Source organism: Pygoscelis adeliae, unplaced genomic scaffold (genome assembly GCF_000699105.1).
Source record: "Pygoscelis adeliae isolate BGI_AS28 unplaced genomic scaffold, ASM69910v1 Scaffold4, whole genome shotgun sequence".
Lineage (NCBI taxonomy): Eukaryota > Metazoa > Chordata > Aves > Sphenisciformes > Spheniscidae > Pygoscelis > Pygoscelis adeliae.
The window spans coordinates 12,116,210-12,135,928 of NW_008824986.1; the positions used below are offsets into that span (position 1 = coordinate 12,116,210).

The 19,719-nt window shown below is 35.8% G+C and overlaps 1 protein-coding gene across 1 annotated transcript in view; it reads right to left on the reverse strand.

Moving 5' to 3' along the window:
- WDR11 (WD repeat domain 11) overlaps nt 1-19,719 on the reverse strand; it is a 75,056-nt gene that overhangs the window by 26,378 nt on the left and 28,959 nt on the right. The window contains exons 3-11 of the mRNA XM_009326030.1: nt 19,435-19,546; nt 14,820-14,973; nt 10,382-10,555; nt 9,029-9,215; nt 6,353-6,518; nt 5,541-5,655; nt 4,373-4,568; nt 2,364-2,467; nt 1,568-1,744 (exon numbers count right to left, since the gene is read on the reverse strand). Of these exons, the coding sequence (XP_009324305.1) occupies nt 1,568-1,744; nt 2,364-2,467; nt 4,373-4,568; nt 5,541-5,655; nt 6,353-6,518; nt 9,029-9,215; nt 10,382-10,555; nt 14,820-14,973; nt 19,435-19,546 (1,385 nt within the window). The remainder of the gene's footprint in view (nt 1-1,567; nt 1,745-2,363; nt 2,468-4,372; nt 4,569-5,540; nt 5,656-6,352; nt 6,519-9,028; nt 9,216-10,381; nt 10,556-14,819; nt 14,974-19,434; nt 19,547-19,719) is intronic.

Genomic DNA, 19,719 nt, shown 5'->3' on the forward strand with positions numbered 1-19,719 from the left:
GGATCAAGACATTTTCCTGAAGCTATTTGTAGAGCCTGCAGAAAAATCTGTTAATTCCTCTTGCATTTTCACAACATACCCCATTGCAGGAGAAAGAAATGTTTCTTTTTGTTTTGATTACTCAAGATGAGTAAATGCCTCAAGGAAGAGTATTAATTGTTATCCACCAATAATCCCAGGGGAGAATCATGGGTAGATTTTACCAAATCATTAAAGCAATTCTGCTTTCTCATCCCTGAAATAATGACCTCTTTCAAATTACAAACCAAAACTTAGTAGCTATTAGCTTCAATTAGATCAAAAACCTTCTGAAACACGAAAGTTACAATTTTGTTAGACACTGAGAAGTCTTACTTGTTCTTCTCTTTTTTCTTTATACTCATATCGACTTTATTAAATACAACAATGGATACCTAAAGAGCCATTCAGGTATCTTAAGTCTAAAATGCTGCAGACCTTGCTGCAAATGCACTTTTTACCTACCTATTAGTTTCCTAATCTTTATATTTCACCTGTTTTAACAGCTACAGCTTATATAAAATCAAAAGTTACATTTTAGTAGCATCACATCATGGAATGACAGCTTGCCTACATTTTAGAGCACAACTATGGACGGTACTTTTAGCTCAGTAATAATATAATGAGAACTGCACACATACATACATGCTTTATTATGGCATTTTCATTACTGGAGTGACATCCTCTTCGTAAGCTCCTGCATAACATCCCCCCTCCAAAAACCTAAGAAGGCTCTCTAGCCCAGCCAACCTTAAGAATAACAAAAATCTCCCAAGTCTGACTTGCGACAGGCACAGACTTGACAGGGTAGCCCAGAATCGACTGATATCTTAGATACATCAAGAGCACGTTTGAACAACCCAAATCTGGAGGTCTAATTTTACAACCTACTACAATCTTTAAATTACAGCATCTCTGTATCTACTGTTCCAGTCCGCTGACTGCAGAGAAAGACAGCAGCCTGTATGGATACACTGTGAAATCCCTGATGTGGTCTGAAAGAGCATGCCAGAAAAATCAGTTTTAAATAGGGAGTTAATAAATCAGGTGCTCACTGGCAACTATTCTAATATCTAGATGAGGTTAATTACATTTGCAATAAGACAGAATAGATTCATTCAGAAAAATAACGTGCTTTAAGTGTATTTTTAGGTACTTACATCAGAACAAAAGTACAGTCTCTGTTAAGTTCATTTACTTATTCTAGGAATGCAGCGCTGCAGAAGTCTGTATTTATTGATGTTTAGAATGGAGTGAGAGCAGCATGTAAAACACCGAGTGCATCAACAGACCAATATCATAGTAAATGAAAGGATAAACACAAACTTGCTAATATGTTGCAATTTTTCAGGTAGCATTACTTAAACCTAAGGTAGGAAAAAAAGAATCCGAAGACTATCATGGATGCAAACTAATACAAGGGTCGCTATTTGTGATTAGTTACACAGGATTAAAAAATAGATTTTTTTTCTGTATTAGTAACTATACTTACATTTAATCTAGAACATATTATTTTCAGAGCAACCAATAAACTATTCAAGATACTTACCAACCGCAAGGATTGGCTCATACTGTTTAATATTTTTTGTTGTAAGAGGTGGGCACATGCGGATAGCAAACGGAGGCAAAGGAAGTCCTGAAAGAAGTCCAGTCAGCAGAAATTTGAGGTGCACTTCTTGCAGAAAAGAACTTTTTAATTGTTCTTCTCCAGCAACTGTGCCTTGTCCTGCTTAAAAATTAAAAATCTTGTTAGTATTAAATTTTAATCTGAGATGTTATTGAAAGTTATCAGACACAGGAGTTTATAAAATAAAAATCACAAATAAACTAACATATATATTAGCAATGTTTATTTAAAGAGGCATTCCTTCGTGTTGAACTCTGTATGATAAAACTTTCTAGAAGACTGCACTTCAGGTAATTTCTCCAATACTGGCTTTCTTTCCTAACACTAAGAAGGGAAAAAAAAAGAAGGAAGGGAGAGGAAAGAAAAAAAAAAAAGTGCAACCATTTCAGTCTTCCTCCAGAATTCAAAGGTAGTTTAAATTGTCTTCATCTGTTTAAGATTACTTTTTAAAAATGAAGGAGTTTTGGCCAAATTCCATTTCAAATTACTTTTTTTCTCAGTGACAATGAACTTTGAACATTGGTCTTCAACATAAAATCCTCAAAAAGATTAATTTGATAATTTATTTAGCAAACAGGAATTCTTTTCTTTCAGAATTGCTATTTAAATTGCATAGAAAATAATTCTAACATATGTAGTTCTAAAGTAGGCTAAGATATATAATGATTCAAAAATTCTAGAAATGAGTAGCAGTAATAATAGTGAAAGAAATTCTTACCAATCATGTTGTCTAAGGAGAGGTCTGGAATTTTATTTTGGAATGCTCCTACAGGAATTCCACAGAATGAGACTGGGGAATACAAAGGTGATGCACTTGAACTGCTGTAAAAGAAATGAAAACAAGTTCCTAATACAAACTGGATCGCCTGTTGACTTAGGTCCTCGAATTTGCTTTTCCCCCAGGTTGTTCTTTCAGTATTCCTACCACTTATTACTTGCAGAATATTTTGAGAAGATTATTCCCAACATCAATTTCCATGAACAACTGTACCAGGAGATAATGCACACAGAAATATACAAAATTTAAAACAACTTTCATCTTCCTTAGAGAGATATTTACAAGTAACAGAAAAACAGACAGATGTATCCCTTGTTCTGAAGTATACCTAAGCATTGAATGGAAGCTTTTAAATATATCGTGTATTAATATGTAGAGCTATGTTAACGAATACAGCTAAGGAACAACCGTGAATATTTCGACATTTAAGAACAGATTCCCAAACTTGGGGAACAGTTTTTGCTAACCTATATAAACTTCTTACATAGGTTCCAGGTGACAAAACCTGTAACTGAAGCAATGCCTTTCATCTAAACATATGAAACAGGATTGCCTTTGCATATACAAAACTACAGCAGAAACATACAGTAATACCTACGTTTACAGTCTTGTGAGATATCTATGCATCATTTTTTTGTGTTATTTTTTCCCCAATGACTGCGACTGGGTTCCACCGCAATCTCCATCTAAAAGGGACTCAAACAGCCCCTGCAGCCTTCGCAATCGTATCTTGCTGGGCTGAGGACCGGTCTATATCATAAGCAAAGACCAAAGACTAGTGACTGCACCTAGCTGTACACAAAAATGCAGTTGAAGCATGTGCAAAGCCTTTTTCTTTAAAATCTCACTTTAACAGACTTTGAGTTCAAATTTTAATTAAGACCATCAAATCCAACAAGATCAAGAGCTAATGGAGGAAGACTCCTTCAAAATCCATTAAAGACTCTGAGCCAACTAGAAATATGCTTTGCTTTTCAGTACAATCCAACCATATCCAGAATCCTCTAGGCTCAGTAATTCTTACATTATTACTAAATTTTTCCTGGTTATATAATCATGACAAAAAACAATGTTTTAGAAATGAGCCTAAGAATCCAAGAAGTAAAACCCAGCAACATATGGATCCTAAACAGTGCTCTTGGATATGCATCACAAAGAATCCACCTAACTGTTTTTGAGAACACCAAGAATAAAAACATTAAATCACAGATGAGCAAGAAAAGGATCTATGTTGAAAATCTGGTACTTCTGACATTTAACAGTATACTAAGAATTCTGTATTTGTCTTATGGCAGTAAGTTATCTATTTTATTCAATAGTACTTTAAAGGTTTATTGCAGCAGAATTACCTTAATAAACTAAATGTTTAAAGAACTGTACTACTTCATATAGTATTTTTAGAGACTGCTCAAAATCTAAAACTCTAAAGGCTTTGAATATAAAAATATTGTTTATAGCACCGTATTCCAGCCACCTGCTGTGCAGCCTTATATTGCTCTGTGTCAAATTCACACAAATCTAACAGAAAACCTTTCCCCTACTAAAAATGTAGTCCCTTCCAGAGGTCCTTTCATGTGATTAAAGTGAGGGATTCATTCCTGAAGAAAGTTATATAGTCTGCAGAAAGCCAAATGAGAAGAAAACGTTCCTCCAAAATAATGTGAATATTCATTCCTATCTTTTGTTTCTTTATTCCAACCACTTAGTATGGAATTATTTTTCAAAGAAAGAAGAGTAAATACAGTTCCTTCACTTCCCCAAAGTAGGGGAACTAATCTATGTGTATGATATATTTTGTTCCTCTTCCTTTCATTCATACACATGTACAGCATGTCACACTACCATACACACAAGGACATCACTGTTGCTTTTAGAATATAATTAAATACTACACGCCACTTATAAATGTAACAGATGGAAGCTTTGACAAGAAAAATAAATCCCATTACCTGTTACGCATATTTCTGCCAGAAATACTGGATTTTAATTCCCAGATCATTACCCTGCCATCACTGACTATGAGAGCTGCAGAATTCTCATTCACTGGGCAACACACCATACTGAAGGGTCGAACTGTTTTTGTAACTCTGATTGCATCACACTGACTTCTTAAATCATAAATCAGCTCCTGAACTGGGTCTGGATCTGTAACATCAATGTCCCACAGAGGACAAACAATTAGAAGGAAAACATATGATGTGATCAATCATTAGAGGTAAATTTGCAGAATGACTGAGCTCTTTGGTTGAAATCCACATGCTTCCTGTGCAACAATTAGGAAAAATAATCAAAAACTATATACCATTGATCTTGCTGTATACAATACAGCTCTGAAAAGTTCTCCAAAATGTAACTTGGTCTTTAAAATATCTTATTCCACTTGAATCTTGCAAAATCTAAAAAATTACCGTTTCATATCTGGGTGGAAAGTGCATCTGCTCTCCACAATCCAAAACTCATTTGGTTTATTGGTAAACCTGGAAGTAAGTAATGTTGTAGCTCACTAGAAATTACCAAACTGCCCAAACCAAAACAAATAAACAAAAATCTAACAGGGAAAAAAAAAAATCACTTATTTACATTTACAGAACTATGTTTTCCATTCTTTTTTTCCAGTCTCCTCCATTATATTTAAAAAGCCATTCTTAGTAACGTTTCATAAAAGACAAAGGTTTAATGATTTAGATTTTAATGTAAATTTAAGCCCATGTCTTAGTTCTAAAATCAATTCTTCCAATTGACCAAATGACTTCCAAAACCTTGTGTTTGTCTGAAAAATGTTTTTTCTTGAAGATAAAAGAACAAACTAATCATCTTTTATCTAAAACTTTCTTGTATATGTGACTGTTAAACCACTTCATAATTAAAGTATTATTTAGCGATAAAAGGATTTTCAGGATATTAGTGTCTTATTTTGCACTAAATATCAGGAAGTCAAAAACAATTTGGGGAGAATGCAGCATAAATTTTCATTTAATGTATAAGATTAAAAAAAAAAAACACTAGAAGTGCTGTAATTCACCATCCTGTATGAGGCATGATGGTTAATATTGGTGTTAAAGTATTAGTTAAAATGCCTCAAAGTTCATTTCTGGATGTTTTTGACACAAAACTTACCTGGCTCTTCATTTGGAGTTCCAGTTATACTGCAGTTAGATCTGCGAACTCTTAAAGTTATACAACCATTTTCATGCAGGCAAAATAACCCATCACGTTGAAAACAAGGAATTACCTAGGTAAAGAGATACCATGTTATACTGAGTTATCAAAATTTTATCCTTTGCAAAGTACACTTGCAAATGAACATACAATTTCTGACGTATAAGCAAGTCACTAAAAATATTACCAATAATACAACACTTCAGTGAATTTCTTTAGCTACAGTACTTCTGACTAAGGAAGTCAATTAATTTGAGAAATTCATTGAATGGTTTTGTTTGAATTGGTTGATTAGGGTTTTTTTTTTTTTTTTTAAAACATTGACATACTCGTATATATTCTTTTTAGCTACCACTTTAAAAAAAAACCCAACAACTCTTTTCTGGTATCAAATTTCATGATTTCAGGAGAAAAAAGATGCTTCAATAAGACCTCGGACTCGACTTAGCTGTCTAATTAAGAAAAGGCAGATGCTCACAGAACTAGTAGTAATTTCTCTATAAACAGCTTATCTGCCAGAGAATGAAATGTCCTTTTTCCACAGCACTGGTTACACACCGGTAACTTTTCTATCCCCACAAAGTGAAGTGGGTTTGCTGCAGACTTCAGAAAATTAAACAACGCTTGGTTCAGAGGACATTTTTCCCCGTGGTGAGCTAACTTCTTTTACGCTCTAGAATTAATCAAAACACAGCTATCGCTGAGTCATGAGCTTACATATGATCTTAATAAACTGTTACAATGATAGAAACCAATCAAGTTTTCATTACCTGTAGGAAAGGCACACCTGTTCTTTCAATTGCGATCACACCCACCGTCTGATTCACTTCCAAGTCAAGAATTAAAATTTCTCTGGGATACAATAACAGCATGTAATTTCTTTTGGAAGGCAAATACGACAACTGAAGACAGTCATTGAGTGTTACAGATTCAGCACTGTAAAACATCAGATATAAACTTTAATCAAGTTCAGTATCAACAAATACTTCAAGTTCAAAATAAAATTAACAATATAAATTTTCCTGCAGCTGCATTTTTTCAAGTATTCCTATTTTGATCACTAGGGAACTTAGATTTTCATTTAATTGGTACAGCAGTGCATAGCATCACTGACCTTCAAAAGACACACACTCTGTTGACTTCTGTCTAAATAAGATTATAGAGTAATTTTTAAAATAACATGTAATTCAAATGGAACAAGAGTAATTCTTGCACATCTCAAATACAAAGCAATTCAATTATGAACAGTACTAGCTGCCATGACATTTACTGGTATTCATGGGAAATTACTCTTAAACATACTGCTTACTTCCATTTTTATATGATTATGCATATTACTTTATTTTGAAATGAACAGAACTAGCTTATCTAGAATACTAGTCTTCAAACTCAGAGCAAGTAGCAAAAAGCAGGAACGTCCGTCATTTCATTGATTGTTAACAGGAAGTAGGCTGGAAGGTAAAGAGGTTCATTAGGTACATGTAATCCAGTGACCCGTATTTAAGTCACATTGAAGAAAATCATCCTCATACTGTGCTCAGGTTTGAAGGTTGCTTAACTGATTTAATGTATCATCCCTTTGAGGGGTTTTGTTTCTCCTCATTCTACCACACACTAAATCCCCTTACACTGCTCTTGCATCTCATTCCTTGCTTCAGTATTATTCGCCTTTTCTCTGCAACCACTTTTCCTGACAATCTCCTGCTCCTCTTTCCTCAAAGTTTCCCTAAACTAATATAAACCAGACAAACCGTTGCAGCTACAATTTTTTCTTCCCCTTTTCCCATTCTAGTATTTTTGGGTGTTCTGGATGGAAAAGGAGGGAGAAAAGAGAATACTATCACACTGTCCTGGTTTCAGCTGGGATAGAGTTACTTTTCTTCCTAGTAGCTGGTACAGGGCTGTGTTTTGGATTTAGGATGAGAATAATGTTGATAACACACTGATGTTTTAGTTGTTGCTAAGTAGTGCTTACACTGGTCAAGGACTTTTCAGCTTCCCATGCCCTGCCAGCGAGCAGCTGGGAGGGGGCACAGCCAGGACAGCTGACCCAAACTGGCCAAAGGGATATTCCATACCATACGACGTCATGCTCAGTCCATAAACTGGGGGGAGTTGGCCGGGGGCCGATGACCACTGCTCGGGAACTGGCTGGGCATCGGTCGGCGGGTGGTGAGCAATTGCATTGTGCATCACTTATGCTGTATATTCTTTTATCATTATTACTATTATTATTATTATTTTCCCTTCCTTTCCTGTCCTATTAAACTGTCTTTATCTCAACCCACAAATTTTACTTTTGTTCTTCCCGACTCCCTCCCCAATCCTGCTGGGGATGGGGAGAGGAGTGAGCGAACGGCTGTGTGGTGTTTAGCTGCCTGCTGGGTTAAACCACAACACATACCTTAGCAATACTCATACACAACATAAAATGCAATCAGGAGAATGCAGAAAAATGGTATCTTTGCTGATTTGCTGTTATTATAGAGCATACATAAGGCTGCAGCAGCGTATGTACTGTCTCAGTCTTTGCAAATCGGGCGTTCTGTCCGACGCAGCACACATTAGGCATTATAGAACACAAAATGACAAGATCATGCCCTTTAACTTCATTAAAAAAAAAAAAAAAATCACAATTTCTTAAATGATTACCAGAGGAAGTATCATCAAGTCTTCTCCCCAGTTTGCAATTTAAACACCTTACAAAATTTATACTCTGTTTTAATATCTGCACTAAATTTTGGTGTCAACTGCTACCTGACAATACAGACCTGTTAGTTTGTTCTCAAATTCACTAGACGCTCAAGAAATACTTTTATTACACAAATAGAAAGTGCAAAAGGAAAAAAAGAATTACACCACACAAAGTGGCTTAGAGAATTTCTAAAAAAAAAAAATAAAAAATCTAAAAATGCAACAGCTTTAGTTTTAAAAGGTCAGAAAATAGACAAATGTATAAATTCTAATTTTATTTATACACTATTAACTTAAAAAATGCCTTCTACTGCAGTATCATGTACAACACCAGAATGACAACTCTTCTCAGGTATCAGTACTTACAGAATTTTTATTCTCTTACTATATCCCTTCTCATTCCACAATTGAAATGAATTACATTAGCCCATTTTCATCTTTTTTTTCCCCCTAAGAAAGATTTTTCTGAATTTACACCTGCATGAAAATCTGTTAGCAAAGGGAGAACATTATGTCATTAACTTATGTAAAACATACTGGGATGATATGGCTGTTTTTATGAAGAGAACAGGATGAATGACTGTCAGTGTTATACCCTTACATAATGTCCTCATATAGGACATCCAACCATCTGCCTACCCCAATGAATTTTCTTTTTTAAAACTAATTATCTTATGGACTTTAATGTAATTATATCTATAAAATATACAGGTACACAAAACATTATCTGAGAAGAAATATTTGCAACCTACCTTGGTTTTTCGTTACTGATTAAGATTTTTACTTTATCAAGGGCCTTTTTGGCCCCCGTAGCAGCAGCCAGCTTGTTGTGAGAAGGACTGGAATGGGGACTAGAGATGTAAACTTTTTTCCCTGAGCTGGCAGGAGCTTTGGAAGGAGAGAAGTCGGAGATGAACACTATTCCTTCACTGGTGAGCACTGTACCAAGAAAAACAATTTTTATTATAGCAAAATACAATCTGCAATTTGATTGTGGTGTTCCATTTTAATGAAATTTTGGTGGGGAGAAATGTTAATAACTTTAATAATACTGTATTAGGTAGAAAACTCATAATTCTAGACAACAGGCACCTTCTACTGACAGAGCTGCAGATGGTCCATTACAATTAACTATATCCACAAAACTCAATTTTTCAAAATTAAGTCTGTACTAAAAAAACAGTGTGGGGATTACTGGCAGAAACCTCTTATTTCTTCAGTACAGTTATTCTCTCCCAACAACTATTTTTCTTTAAGCTTCACAATGCAAACAGAAGGCAGGGTTGCCCACACTGGCTATATCACCATTTTTTTGTTCTCATGCAGAGCATGGCTCAAAGAATCATTAACTCACATTATTTATGATGCAGCATAAAGATTCAGCTAAGCTGTAAAGATGTAGCTAAGATTTTACTACATGTTTATACAAAAAAAAAGTGGTTTTTTTAGGTTGAATGGTATGGCAGATTAAAAAAAAAACAAAAAACCAAAAACAACCAACAAAGCCTGGAAACTGCACTGTCTCATCATAGATCAAGAGTGGTCAAGCTAAATTAAAGAATAAAATGGTGACTTATTTCTTAATTTTTTTCTGCTAAAATGTCAATAAATCTGCATTACATCCCCCCTGACATTTGAATTGCTTCTGAAACTGCTGCTCACTCTCTATTCCTTTAAAAAAAAAAAATCCTTTCTGCTGAAAATACCATTTATTCTTGGTCTACTCATCTCACTGGATTCTCCCTCGGCATCCATCCTTTTATAGCTTTTTATGTCAGTTTAACAGGGCTCTCTATACTTGGCTTCCTCTAGCTCCCTATCTACATGCTTTCCACCTTCTTTATAAAAAGTCTCAAACATTTATTTTCAGATCTCTAACTTCTCTACTCACGCCTACTTTTCCCCTTTTCCCTCACACAATGGCATCTTATTTTAGAAGATTCCACATTGACCAAAGACTCCCCTGTCTTTGTTTTGAGACTTCTTAGCATTACTGACATTATTCTCTCCAATCCACTACTTTAATCTCAATGTTAACATTTTAGTTTAACATTTTTCCTGGTCACCCATATTCACATCACACTATTTTATACATGCAAACTTACAAGCTAAGTGTGATGGATCGAAGGGGTCAAATGAAAAAGACAGAATATTTTCAGCATAACTTTTCTTCCAAAGTTTGGTGCCTGTGTCTGCATTCCACAGTACAATATAGTTAGGTGGATGAACAGCAAGCAGTAAATCTCTAGAAGCATCTTGATTCCACAACCACTGCATGTCTGTCGAAAGAAGGAACAACAAACAGTGAAATTAATTTTCAAAAAAAGTTTGTTCTATTTTAAAACTATTTTTCTCCTGTCATACCTTGTCTTTGAAGAAATGAATAGTGACTTGTTAGTAACAAGATGTTTCTATTTCACAATTCTAAAAAAATAAGTTCAAGCAGCAATACACTGGGTTACACATGTCCACATAAATACATAAAACCCACATCTGATCTGAAGAAGTCAGATCTTTTCATCCAGTGAATTCCTACCTGAAACAACATACTGTACTGTACAGAACTACTGCAGAGTCAAAATTAATAGAACCATACAACATCCCAATTGATATCTGGGATGACACCATGAACCATACACCATCCCAAATTAATATTTGAGATGATATCAGTACTGGACCTGGAAACAACTCTCTTCTCCACTTCAAAATGCATTTTACAGAGAGTCTTAAGTTTAAAAGTGTCCTGGTTTCGGCAGGGATAGAGTTAATTTCCTTCCTAGTAGCTGGTACAGTGCTGTGTTTTGGATTTAGGGTGAGAACAATGTTGATAACACACCGATGTTTTAGTTGTTGCTAGGTAATGCTTACACTAGTCAAGGACTTTCCAGCTTCCCATGCTCTACGGACTGAGAAGGCTGGAGGTGCACAAGAAGCTGGGAGGGGACACAGCCAGGACAGCTGACCCAAACTGGCCAACGGGATATTCCATACCATGGGACGTCATGCTCAGTATATAAAGCTGGGGGAAGAAGAAGGAAGGGGAGGACATTTGGAGTGATGGTGTTTGTCTTCCCAAGTAACCGTTACGCATGATGAAGCCCTGCTTTCCTGGGGATGGCTGAACACCTGCCTGCCGATGGGAAGTAGTGAATGAATTCCTTGGTTTGCTTTGCTTGCGTGCGCGGCTTTTGCTTTACCTATTAAACTGTCTTTATCTCAGCCCACGAGTTTTCTCACTTTTACCCTTCCGATTCTCTCCCCCATCCCACTGGGGGGGAGTGAGCAAGCAGCTGTGTGGTGCTTAGTTGCCAGCCAAGGTTAAACCACAACAAAGAGTAAAATGAAACTGCCTGTAACACACAATCAAGAATACAAGTACAGTACTTAAATGCTAAGGTCAATCTGAAGAGGTATGGCTGCCAATCACAGCTGGGCATCATTTAAACATTCAAGATAAATGGACACAAAAGACTATGTTTTCTGTCAATAAGAACAGAGACTGACCTCAGTTACTAGAAAGGAGCTGTATTAGAATTACCTACATGCTCCATGGGGCAGTGTTTTAGACAATAGAATGGGTCAGGCAGGCAATGGACGACGTCCCCGCAGTCCAGCTCCTACCACTCACTGCATGACCTCACCAAGTCACAGCTTCCCTACAGCATGCTCATATATATTAAGATGTCGAAAAAACCTCCTTTCTCAGTCATTTTTCTGTTTTATCAATTCAGCTTTTTCAGAGTTGATAAGTGCTTCTCACTGGGTTTCAGAGAAAAAAAAATATGCAGCCCTGTGTGTCCTAATCAGTTACGCTGTAAGTTAACAAATGGTTAACTCCTTCCCAGGCGAATGCAGAGTTTGGATCAAATAAAGAAGAGTGCCTTACACTGAAGCACCACTTTTCTCCTCATTGAAACAGTGAGGCTCCAGCTGTTATCCTAGAAAGCTCTTGCAGATAACACCCAGAGAACCAGCAGATCACCCTGCTGCTCGATCTCTGTATTTGCACCATTTTCTACAGGCTTGTAAAAAACAGCCAGAGGCCTCAGAAACAGATGGAAAGGAAAAGAACCTGCTTTTGTTAGAGGTTATTGCTGAATCAAATCAGGGACTGAGGATGGAACAGAATTTTAATTCTGTTGCTTATTAACTTTTTTTTCTTGGCCAGCAGATTGGAAAGCCTTCATTGGGTCTGAAAACCTGGAGAAATCTTCAAATGGCATAGTCAAAACTCTGCCAAACATGCAGTGAATCGGTGTCAGGAGTAAATAAGACACAATTTATAACACACACACACACAAAAAGAAATAAAACTAATAAAATTAACTGCAGTCAATAGAATAAATTTTCAATGTCCCACTTACAGACTTACAATATTGTATCTACTTTCACAGGATTTACAAAAACATAATAATAACAAAACCCAACCAACCTAATTTCATAAGTGGGCTTTCACATAATAGAATTCAAAATAAAAACCAGGTATAACACAAGCCTCATCACAAGTTTTTAAAATAGTCCAAATAAACTATAAATTATTCTTAGAAACTCATTATGGTAGTTTCTCGCGTGGGGAAAAAAAAAAACAACCCATGTTCTAATTTTACTTCAGAAATAATTTGTAGACATATTGCTAGTGAGGACAACAGTAGCAATAAACAGAAATCCAGAACATGCAGCAGAGCATGTAGATGCTGCTGTACTTGCAGAGTTATCCCTCCCAGCTAATTCTGAAAGACCCAGTCCGATGCTGGAAGCAGTCCACTCACAGCATCAGCTCAGGCACTGGAAGCAGACCAACCACAGTAACGCAGCCACAAAGCTAACCAGATTCCAGTGCTCCAGCCAGCTCCCGGTCAGTTCTGTTAGGAGTGGTTCCAACAGACAGAAAGGTGCCTACCACAAGTAATTAGAACCAAAAGAACAAGTTTTACAATAGTAGGAAAGTACTACTATCAACTACAAACTGCACCAATTAAAGCAATAGTAAAAATGATATTGAGCGTGTGTGATGCAACAAGGAATGAAGTCTAGATCTTTTGATTCCCTTTTCTGAGTTCTAACCACTACCTTAACTTTTTCATTGATGAAGTACAAGATGTAAACTAATGAAAGGGAGCATTTGATGGATGATACCTTACTAATAAACGAGCACAAAAAGAAGCAAGGAAAAAGACACTTAATTATTCCTTTCCAATATATTCTCTTAATCGTGTTGTATCTGGCCAGTGGCTACATTTTCTGTTCTCTATCCTTCATCAGTCCAATTAAGATAGTACTGACCTCTATGCCAGGCTTCTAGACATTTCTGCCTCTAGCACAAGCAAACATAAATCTTCTATACCTCACAACATCATAAATACACAGCTCCTTTCTCCAGGCTTGTTGTTTGTTTGTTTGTTTGGGTTTTTTTAGCTCCTTTCTCCAGGCTTTTTGTTTGTTTGGTTGGTTTTTTTTTGTGGGATTTTGGTTGGTTGGTTCTTGTTTTTGTTTTTTACTTCCCCGCAGAGACTTGTGAAATCCCTGAATGAGATCATGATTTTTTTCTGGTAATGGGATAGAGTCTTCAAACATCCAGCTGCACAGAACTGTTCGGGTAGAGTTTATCGAGTATTTTTCAGACCTTCCCAGCTGCACTGGGCTACCACCCACAGAACAGAATCAAAAGCAGCAAATACCACTGTTAAACTTTCTTCCTAAATGAAAGCCAAAACCAGTTATTTATACCATCTCAAAATTTGCTCTCTCTCTTGACTGTTTGTGTTAATCCTTACCATTTATGTCCACTTAATTACACTTGAAACCTAATTCAAATGTGGCACACTCAGTTTCAAGACTTCCTACTGCTAACTCCAACCATATGTAAAATGTACTTTATTCACAACTGTCTTCTATGCTAAAATTTACACAATATCTTGTCCCTTCTCCATTTCACTTTTCACATCTTAATATTGCTATCTATGCATAGAAAAGCCTCCCTGCTCCTATGAATCAGACAACTGCATAGATGCTCAAAAAAACCCTTCTCTCTCTAGTTACATTGCAAATGTATGTTATCATGCTAGTATGTTTGATCAGAAGTAGCTGTATAATGAACTATCTAAATAATTGCCAAAGTATATGTGCACAATCAAAACTCTTAACTTACAGCAACGTAATACTGTTAAAGTACTAACCACCATAGATGACATTAACATTCAGGTGCAATGCAAACTGCACTACATCCCCAATTCAAAAGCAGGAAGATGTACTTGACACTGTAAATATTATTGTTTCAATTGATAACATTAATAAAAATAGACTGTAACTTTTTTCAGAAGATCCTGGAAAAAATTACCACAATGAATTAAATCTCACCGCATCCCTCTCGGAGTAAGTCTTACGCTCACACAGAAAATGAGTAGACAAACACAAAGGCAGCTAGTAATGCCAACAGTAAAATTCAGTGGCAGAACTGAGCATAGTTTGCAAAACCTAGGTGACGGATTTGTACACAATGCTCCAAAAAATAACTTCCATACAAACGTCATGCACTATCATTACCTTGAATTGGTTTTGCATGTTCTTGTATTTCACAACGAGCTGTTCCTGTTGCCACATCCCATACAATTATTTTTCCAGTAACATCAGCAGAAGCTAAACGTAAAGAATATGGAGAGCCAATATTGTGATGGTAATTTTCTTTAGCCCACTTAACCTGAAGATATAGATGAAAATTGGTCAAAGGAGGCAAACATATATAACAAAGACACCATACTTCATATGGATAAACAAATAATAAACAACTCAACAAAAAAGCATAGTAATAGTTAATGTTAATAGCATCTGTGTAAGCATACCTTTAAGCTACCATCAGTTGTGCAAATTTAAGGTATGTTGCAACTGTGCTGCATGACTGCATGGTTGGTATTTTTAAATTACATAAATCACTAATTCTTGTTCCTGAAGGTAACTACAACAAATCCATAAATATATGCTATGTATATAAAAAGTTTACTCAAATATTTAGAAGAAACTAAATGGCAATGTCTAAGGTTCTGTGGGCATCTACAAACCTATAGCCGCTGATTTCGAAACACATGAAAAGTGAAAATTTACCATCCAACTTTTACACACATCCTAAAACATGCCATTTTCCTAATCTGTCAAATATATTATGATATTGGAGAGGAAGGTAGGTTAGTCTTTCATCTATATGTTGTCTCATGTCAGGCTATTGCTGACATTTGCTATCTTTTTGGTCCTTTTCAGCATCTTGCCACCACTGATTTCCACACACCACTTTCTGGTTTGGGATTTCAAGCTGCATGGGCTTGCAAGTTGGCGATACTTACGAAAAATATGTGTCTTGAAATTTGAAACATTCTGCCTACAAGTCTCCTGAGATTGTAAGGAGATAACACTGACTCCTTCCTTACCTACTCAATATGGACTTGTTTTGCTATCTTTAAAGGCAAACTTCTGCCCCTAAGAGAGACTGAAGACACTAACAGAATAAAGAAATCTTAACACTAAGGTAATGGGAGTTTACCTACTACAAAAATGTCGCCATAGCTAGCTAGCTGTGTGCTGTCACAGTACCTGACAGAGAAAGGGTGAAGTCAAACAGAACACTTTTTGGAGATACTGAAAGCATGACATTAAAAAAAAATAGAAATAGAATTATCATTAGACACCACTAACTTTGCAACATGAATTTCAGATTTATAATGACATTCAGAACACTGTAGCCACCTTTGTGCTACCCCTCTCAGAGATGTCACCAGGATGTATCTCAAAAGCCTAGCTGAACAAATTAAACAAACATCACACGTGCACAGCAAGCAATCTTCAAAGAGCTCTAGCTATAAACCCAAAGTGTGTTTCTACCAGAATAACAAAGAATTCTTAGGAGAGTCTCCTCTACCTGCAAATTCTGGTTTTGCAATTCCTGATTCCTGAAAAAAACTGCTGTTCAAAAAAAATTACCCATGAGGATACCTGCACGTAAGTATGTAGCTATTAAAAAAAGTAATTCTAGAAACCTGCAAAGCTATTTCTTCCTCAGTTAAATATATGCTACTTTGAAGCAAATTCCAAGTCTGGAAAACATCATTTCCTAAGGGAGGAGCTGTCACCAAGTTATGAACAACAAAAAGGAGACCTTTAACACAATCAGTCTCAACCAGAGTTCCTGCAGCTCTCTTAACACCGTAAGCCCTCTTTTCTCATTGTAGGCGCACTGCTCCAACAAAGTCCCCACACATGACCTGACCCCTCTGCTAAAAGAAATTATTTTCTTACTATACTGGTCAGTGCCTCTCTACCCTGATTTCAAAAATACAGCAGCATTGGTCAAAAGCAAGAACCAGAGATGAAGTTTTTTTTAATTTTCACAGTCTATCCCACCTGATTTGAAGAACCTTACTATCACTGTTTATTAACATAGCAGAACAGACACAAATGAAATTTCAATCTTCAATGAAAAAAATTGTTGCTGTAATTACATTTTCTTTTGTAAAAGTACTCTTTCAAGTACTCTTTGTAAAGGTACAAAAAAAAAACCCAGACATAATCCACTCGGTACAAAGTTATCAGTATCCCACAAACACCATATGGACATATGGACAACTAACATAGATCCATTTTCACTGAAACCATTACCTGTTCCAGACATAGTTATAACAGCCAAAGGCCAGGAAGTATTTAAAGAAAAATAGTTAAACAGACTGCGGAAGGATTATGAAACAATTGCTTTTCTCTTTGTTATTTTTTATTGCAGATAGTGGTGTATTTTGAAATTTTTCAAATCTATAGCATGGGTTTTGGGAGAGAAGATCTCCTGTAGACTGCTGGTGTGAACGTCTACTACAAAGAGTTTAAGTCAGACATACGCAGCAGACTTCTTACAGATCCCCTCCAGCTTATTTACACTCTCAGCATTTACAAACAAAAAAAGAAGTCAGTTAGGAATTGAACAAAATTTCTTACAAATGCATGTAAAGGTATCTGCCATGATCATGGCCTCATAATAATTTCTCATATAATGTCTACTTCTTAAAGCAGAACAGAATTTCTCTTCGTTCTTCCTCCTCATAAATTAGTCATTTTCTTACAGTCTATTTCTATTAATAAAGCACCAGACAGTGGTTTTAAAAAATTATCTTATAAATTATATAAAAACTATTTGGACTTCAGCATTTGGCTTCCTAGTGAAGTAAGGTTACTTCTCAATGCTAGTGAATGTAACTGAAGCACATTAAAATGCTATCATTACATGGATCAAAAACTAATTTTGCTACAAGTTATTATCTAAGGTAAGTGGAAATTTAAAGCAGAGTCGTCATTATAGCTGCTACCTCCGTACCACTTACATTTTCTATTTTTTTTTTTTTTTTTTTACACAATTATAGACATTGAAATTGATTTGTTCACTTTAAAGGGCAGCTTGAAGACAACTGAGGCTAAGGGTATGCTTACCCAAACAAGTTGCCAAAAGGCAAGCAAAGGTATTAATTCACAGAGTGCTGCTTACTCTGTGGTTGCTGTCGTGTACACACCTTTGCTCTGAGATAACTGAGAAATAACCTCTTCTTACTGAGTCAGATAAGTTGCCTCACATTTGTCACCAAAGAGACTGTTCATAACAGCTGCACAAGAATTAAGTTGACAGCAATGTTTGGGCAACTCTGAGAATCCTCAAAATTCACTGAAAGATTTGGGCAAGTATACAAACATGCTGGAAGAAATCAGATTTCGGTCCCTTGTGACATTTTAGCATTATTTTTAAACATGTCACAGCACACAAGTCTCAAAAAACAACGTAAAGTATCTATTTTGAAACCCCACCCTTCCACCTTCCTTTTTTCCAGGCAGTTTCAAAATTCTCTCTAACCAAGCAAAACTAATTCCTAAACTTTATAACCATTTCTAAAAGCTACAATGTCATTACCAGTATGGCTCTTGGCCAAGATCTTGTATGGATCTGGATCAGTTTTGCCCTACCCAATATTTTCACCCAGGATTTGAACAGTTTATTATTATTAAAAAAGAGCACTTAATTGGACTCTGTAACACAGAAATACATTATCCTATGTAAAGATACATAAACACCACCACCTACGTAGCTACTGAATATACTTAAGTTTCAAAACCACTCACTAAAAAAATTGAAGCTTTTTAGTGTGCAGAAACATCACCAGAACATGAACAGAACAGAACTTCAGAACAGAAGTCAGTAAATTATCAAACCCAACGACAAAATAATTGCGTTTAATTTTAAAATACCGGAGTGGCCATATCTGATATTAGTGTATCTATATGAAGATCGTCTATTTAAAGAAAAATACACATGGGAAAAAATAGTGTGTAATTTCCAGAAGGCACATTCAAACTTTTTTTTTTACTACAAAAAACACCAAAATCCCCCTATCTGTTTTTCTTCATAAATTACTGACTGCCTTCTAATATAGCCTTTGAGCTAAGGACTATCAACCATTCTATCTGCCAGCCAAACATTCTCCTAAACCCTGACTGAATCTGTCATTCTCCACAGTCAAAGAAATGATGTATCAAAGAAATACATCCTGTTCCACACTTGACCCAGAGCCAAACTCTCTGCAATTTCAAGTCAAGGATCTTCAAAGGAAAGTACAGGTACCCTACACTTATGCTTAAATTTTATCCATTTTTAATTGCTAAAATAAATGTTTGGTTTTGTCTGCTATTGTTCATTTTCTATAGGTAAGAACAGAAGTAAGAACTTAAAAGTAACTGGTCAAATGGTGCACTGGTTACCCCCACAACAGGAAAGATCAGCAAGGGCATCAACAAGGAGATTCATTTGATATTTTGTAACATTCATTTGAAATTCTGTTATGTTAAGAGCTGTCTTAGAAACATTTCTGTCTGTGTTCTATAACACTACCAACTGTTTCTATATATTCTATACCTTCTATATATTCTATACCTTCTATAAAGGTATACCATCAACCTCAGCTCAAATTTCAGCATGTATGGTTTGATTTACCTGTAAAAGAGATCATGTAAAAGAGGGGTATTTTACAACAGATTTTATGGGAAAATCAAGTGCAATATATTGTCAAGTATTTACAGTGATTTAGAAAAATAATACATATGCCAGAATCAAGTAATATACCTTAAAACATGTATGTCTCACCTTGACAACACTAGCTTTGTGTCTTTCCAAAACCTGTAAAGTCTGAGCAGTATTGGCATCAACTATCAGCACAAGAGAATGACATCCGTATGCAATCAAACCTTGCCAGCCCCTAGAAAAGCATATATCATCATCAAACAAGCAAAAAAGAACAAAAAGCACTTCACATCAAGAATTAGGCTCTTTTTTTTGTAAGTTGAATGCATGCTACTAAACATAAACATCAAACACTAAAAATTATTTAATAACATAAAACTCAAAAGCATTATGAAATGCTGTAGCTGC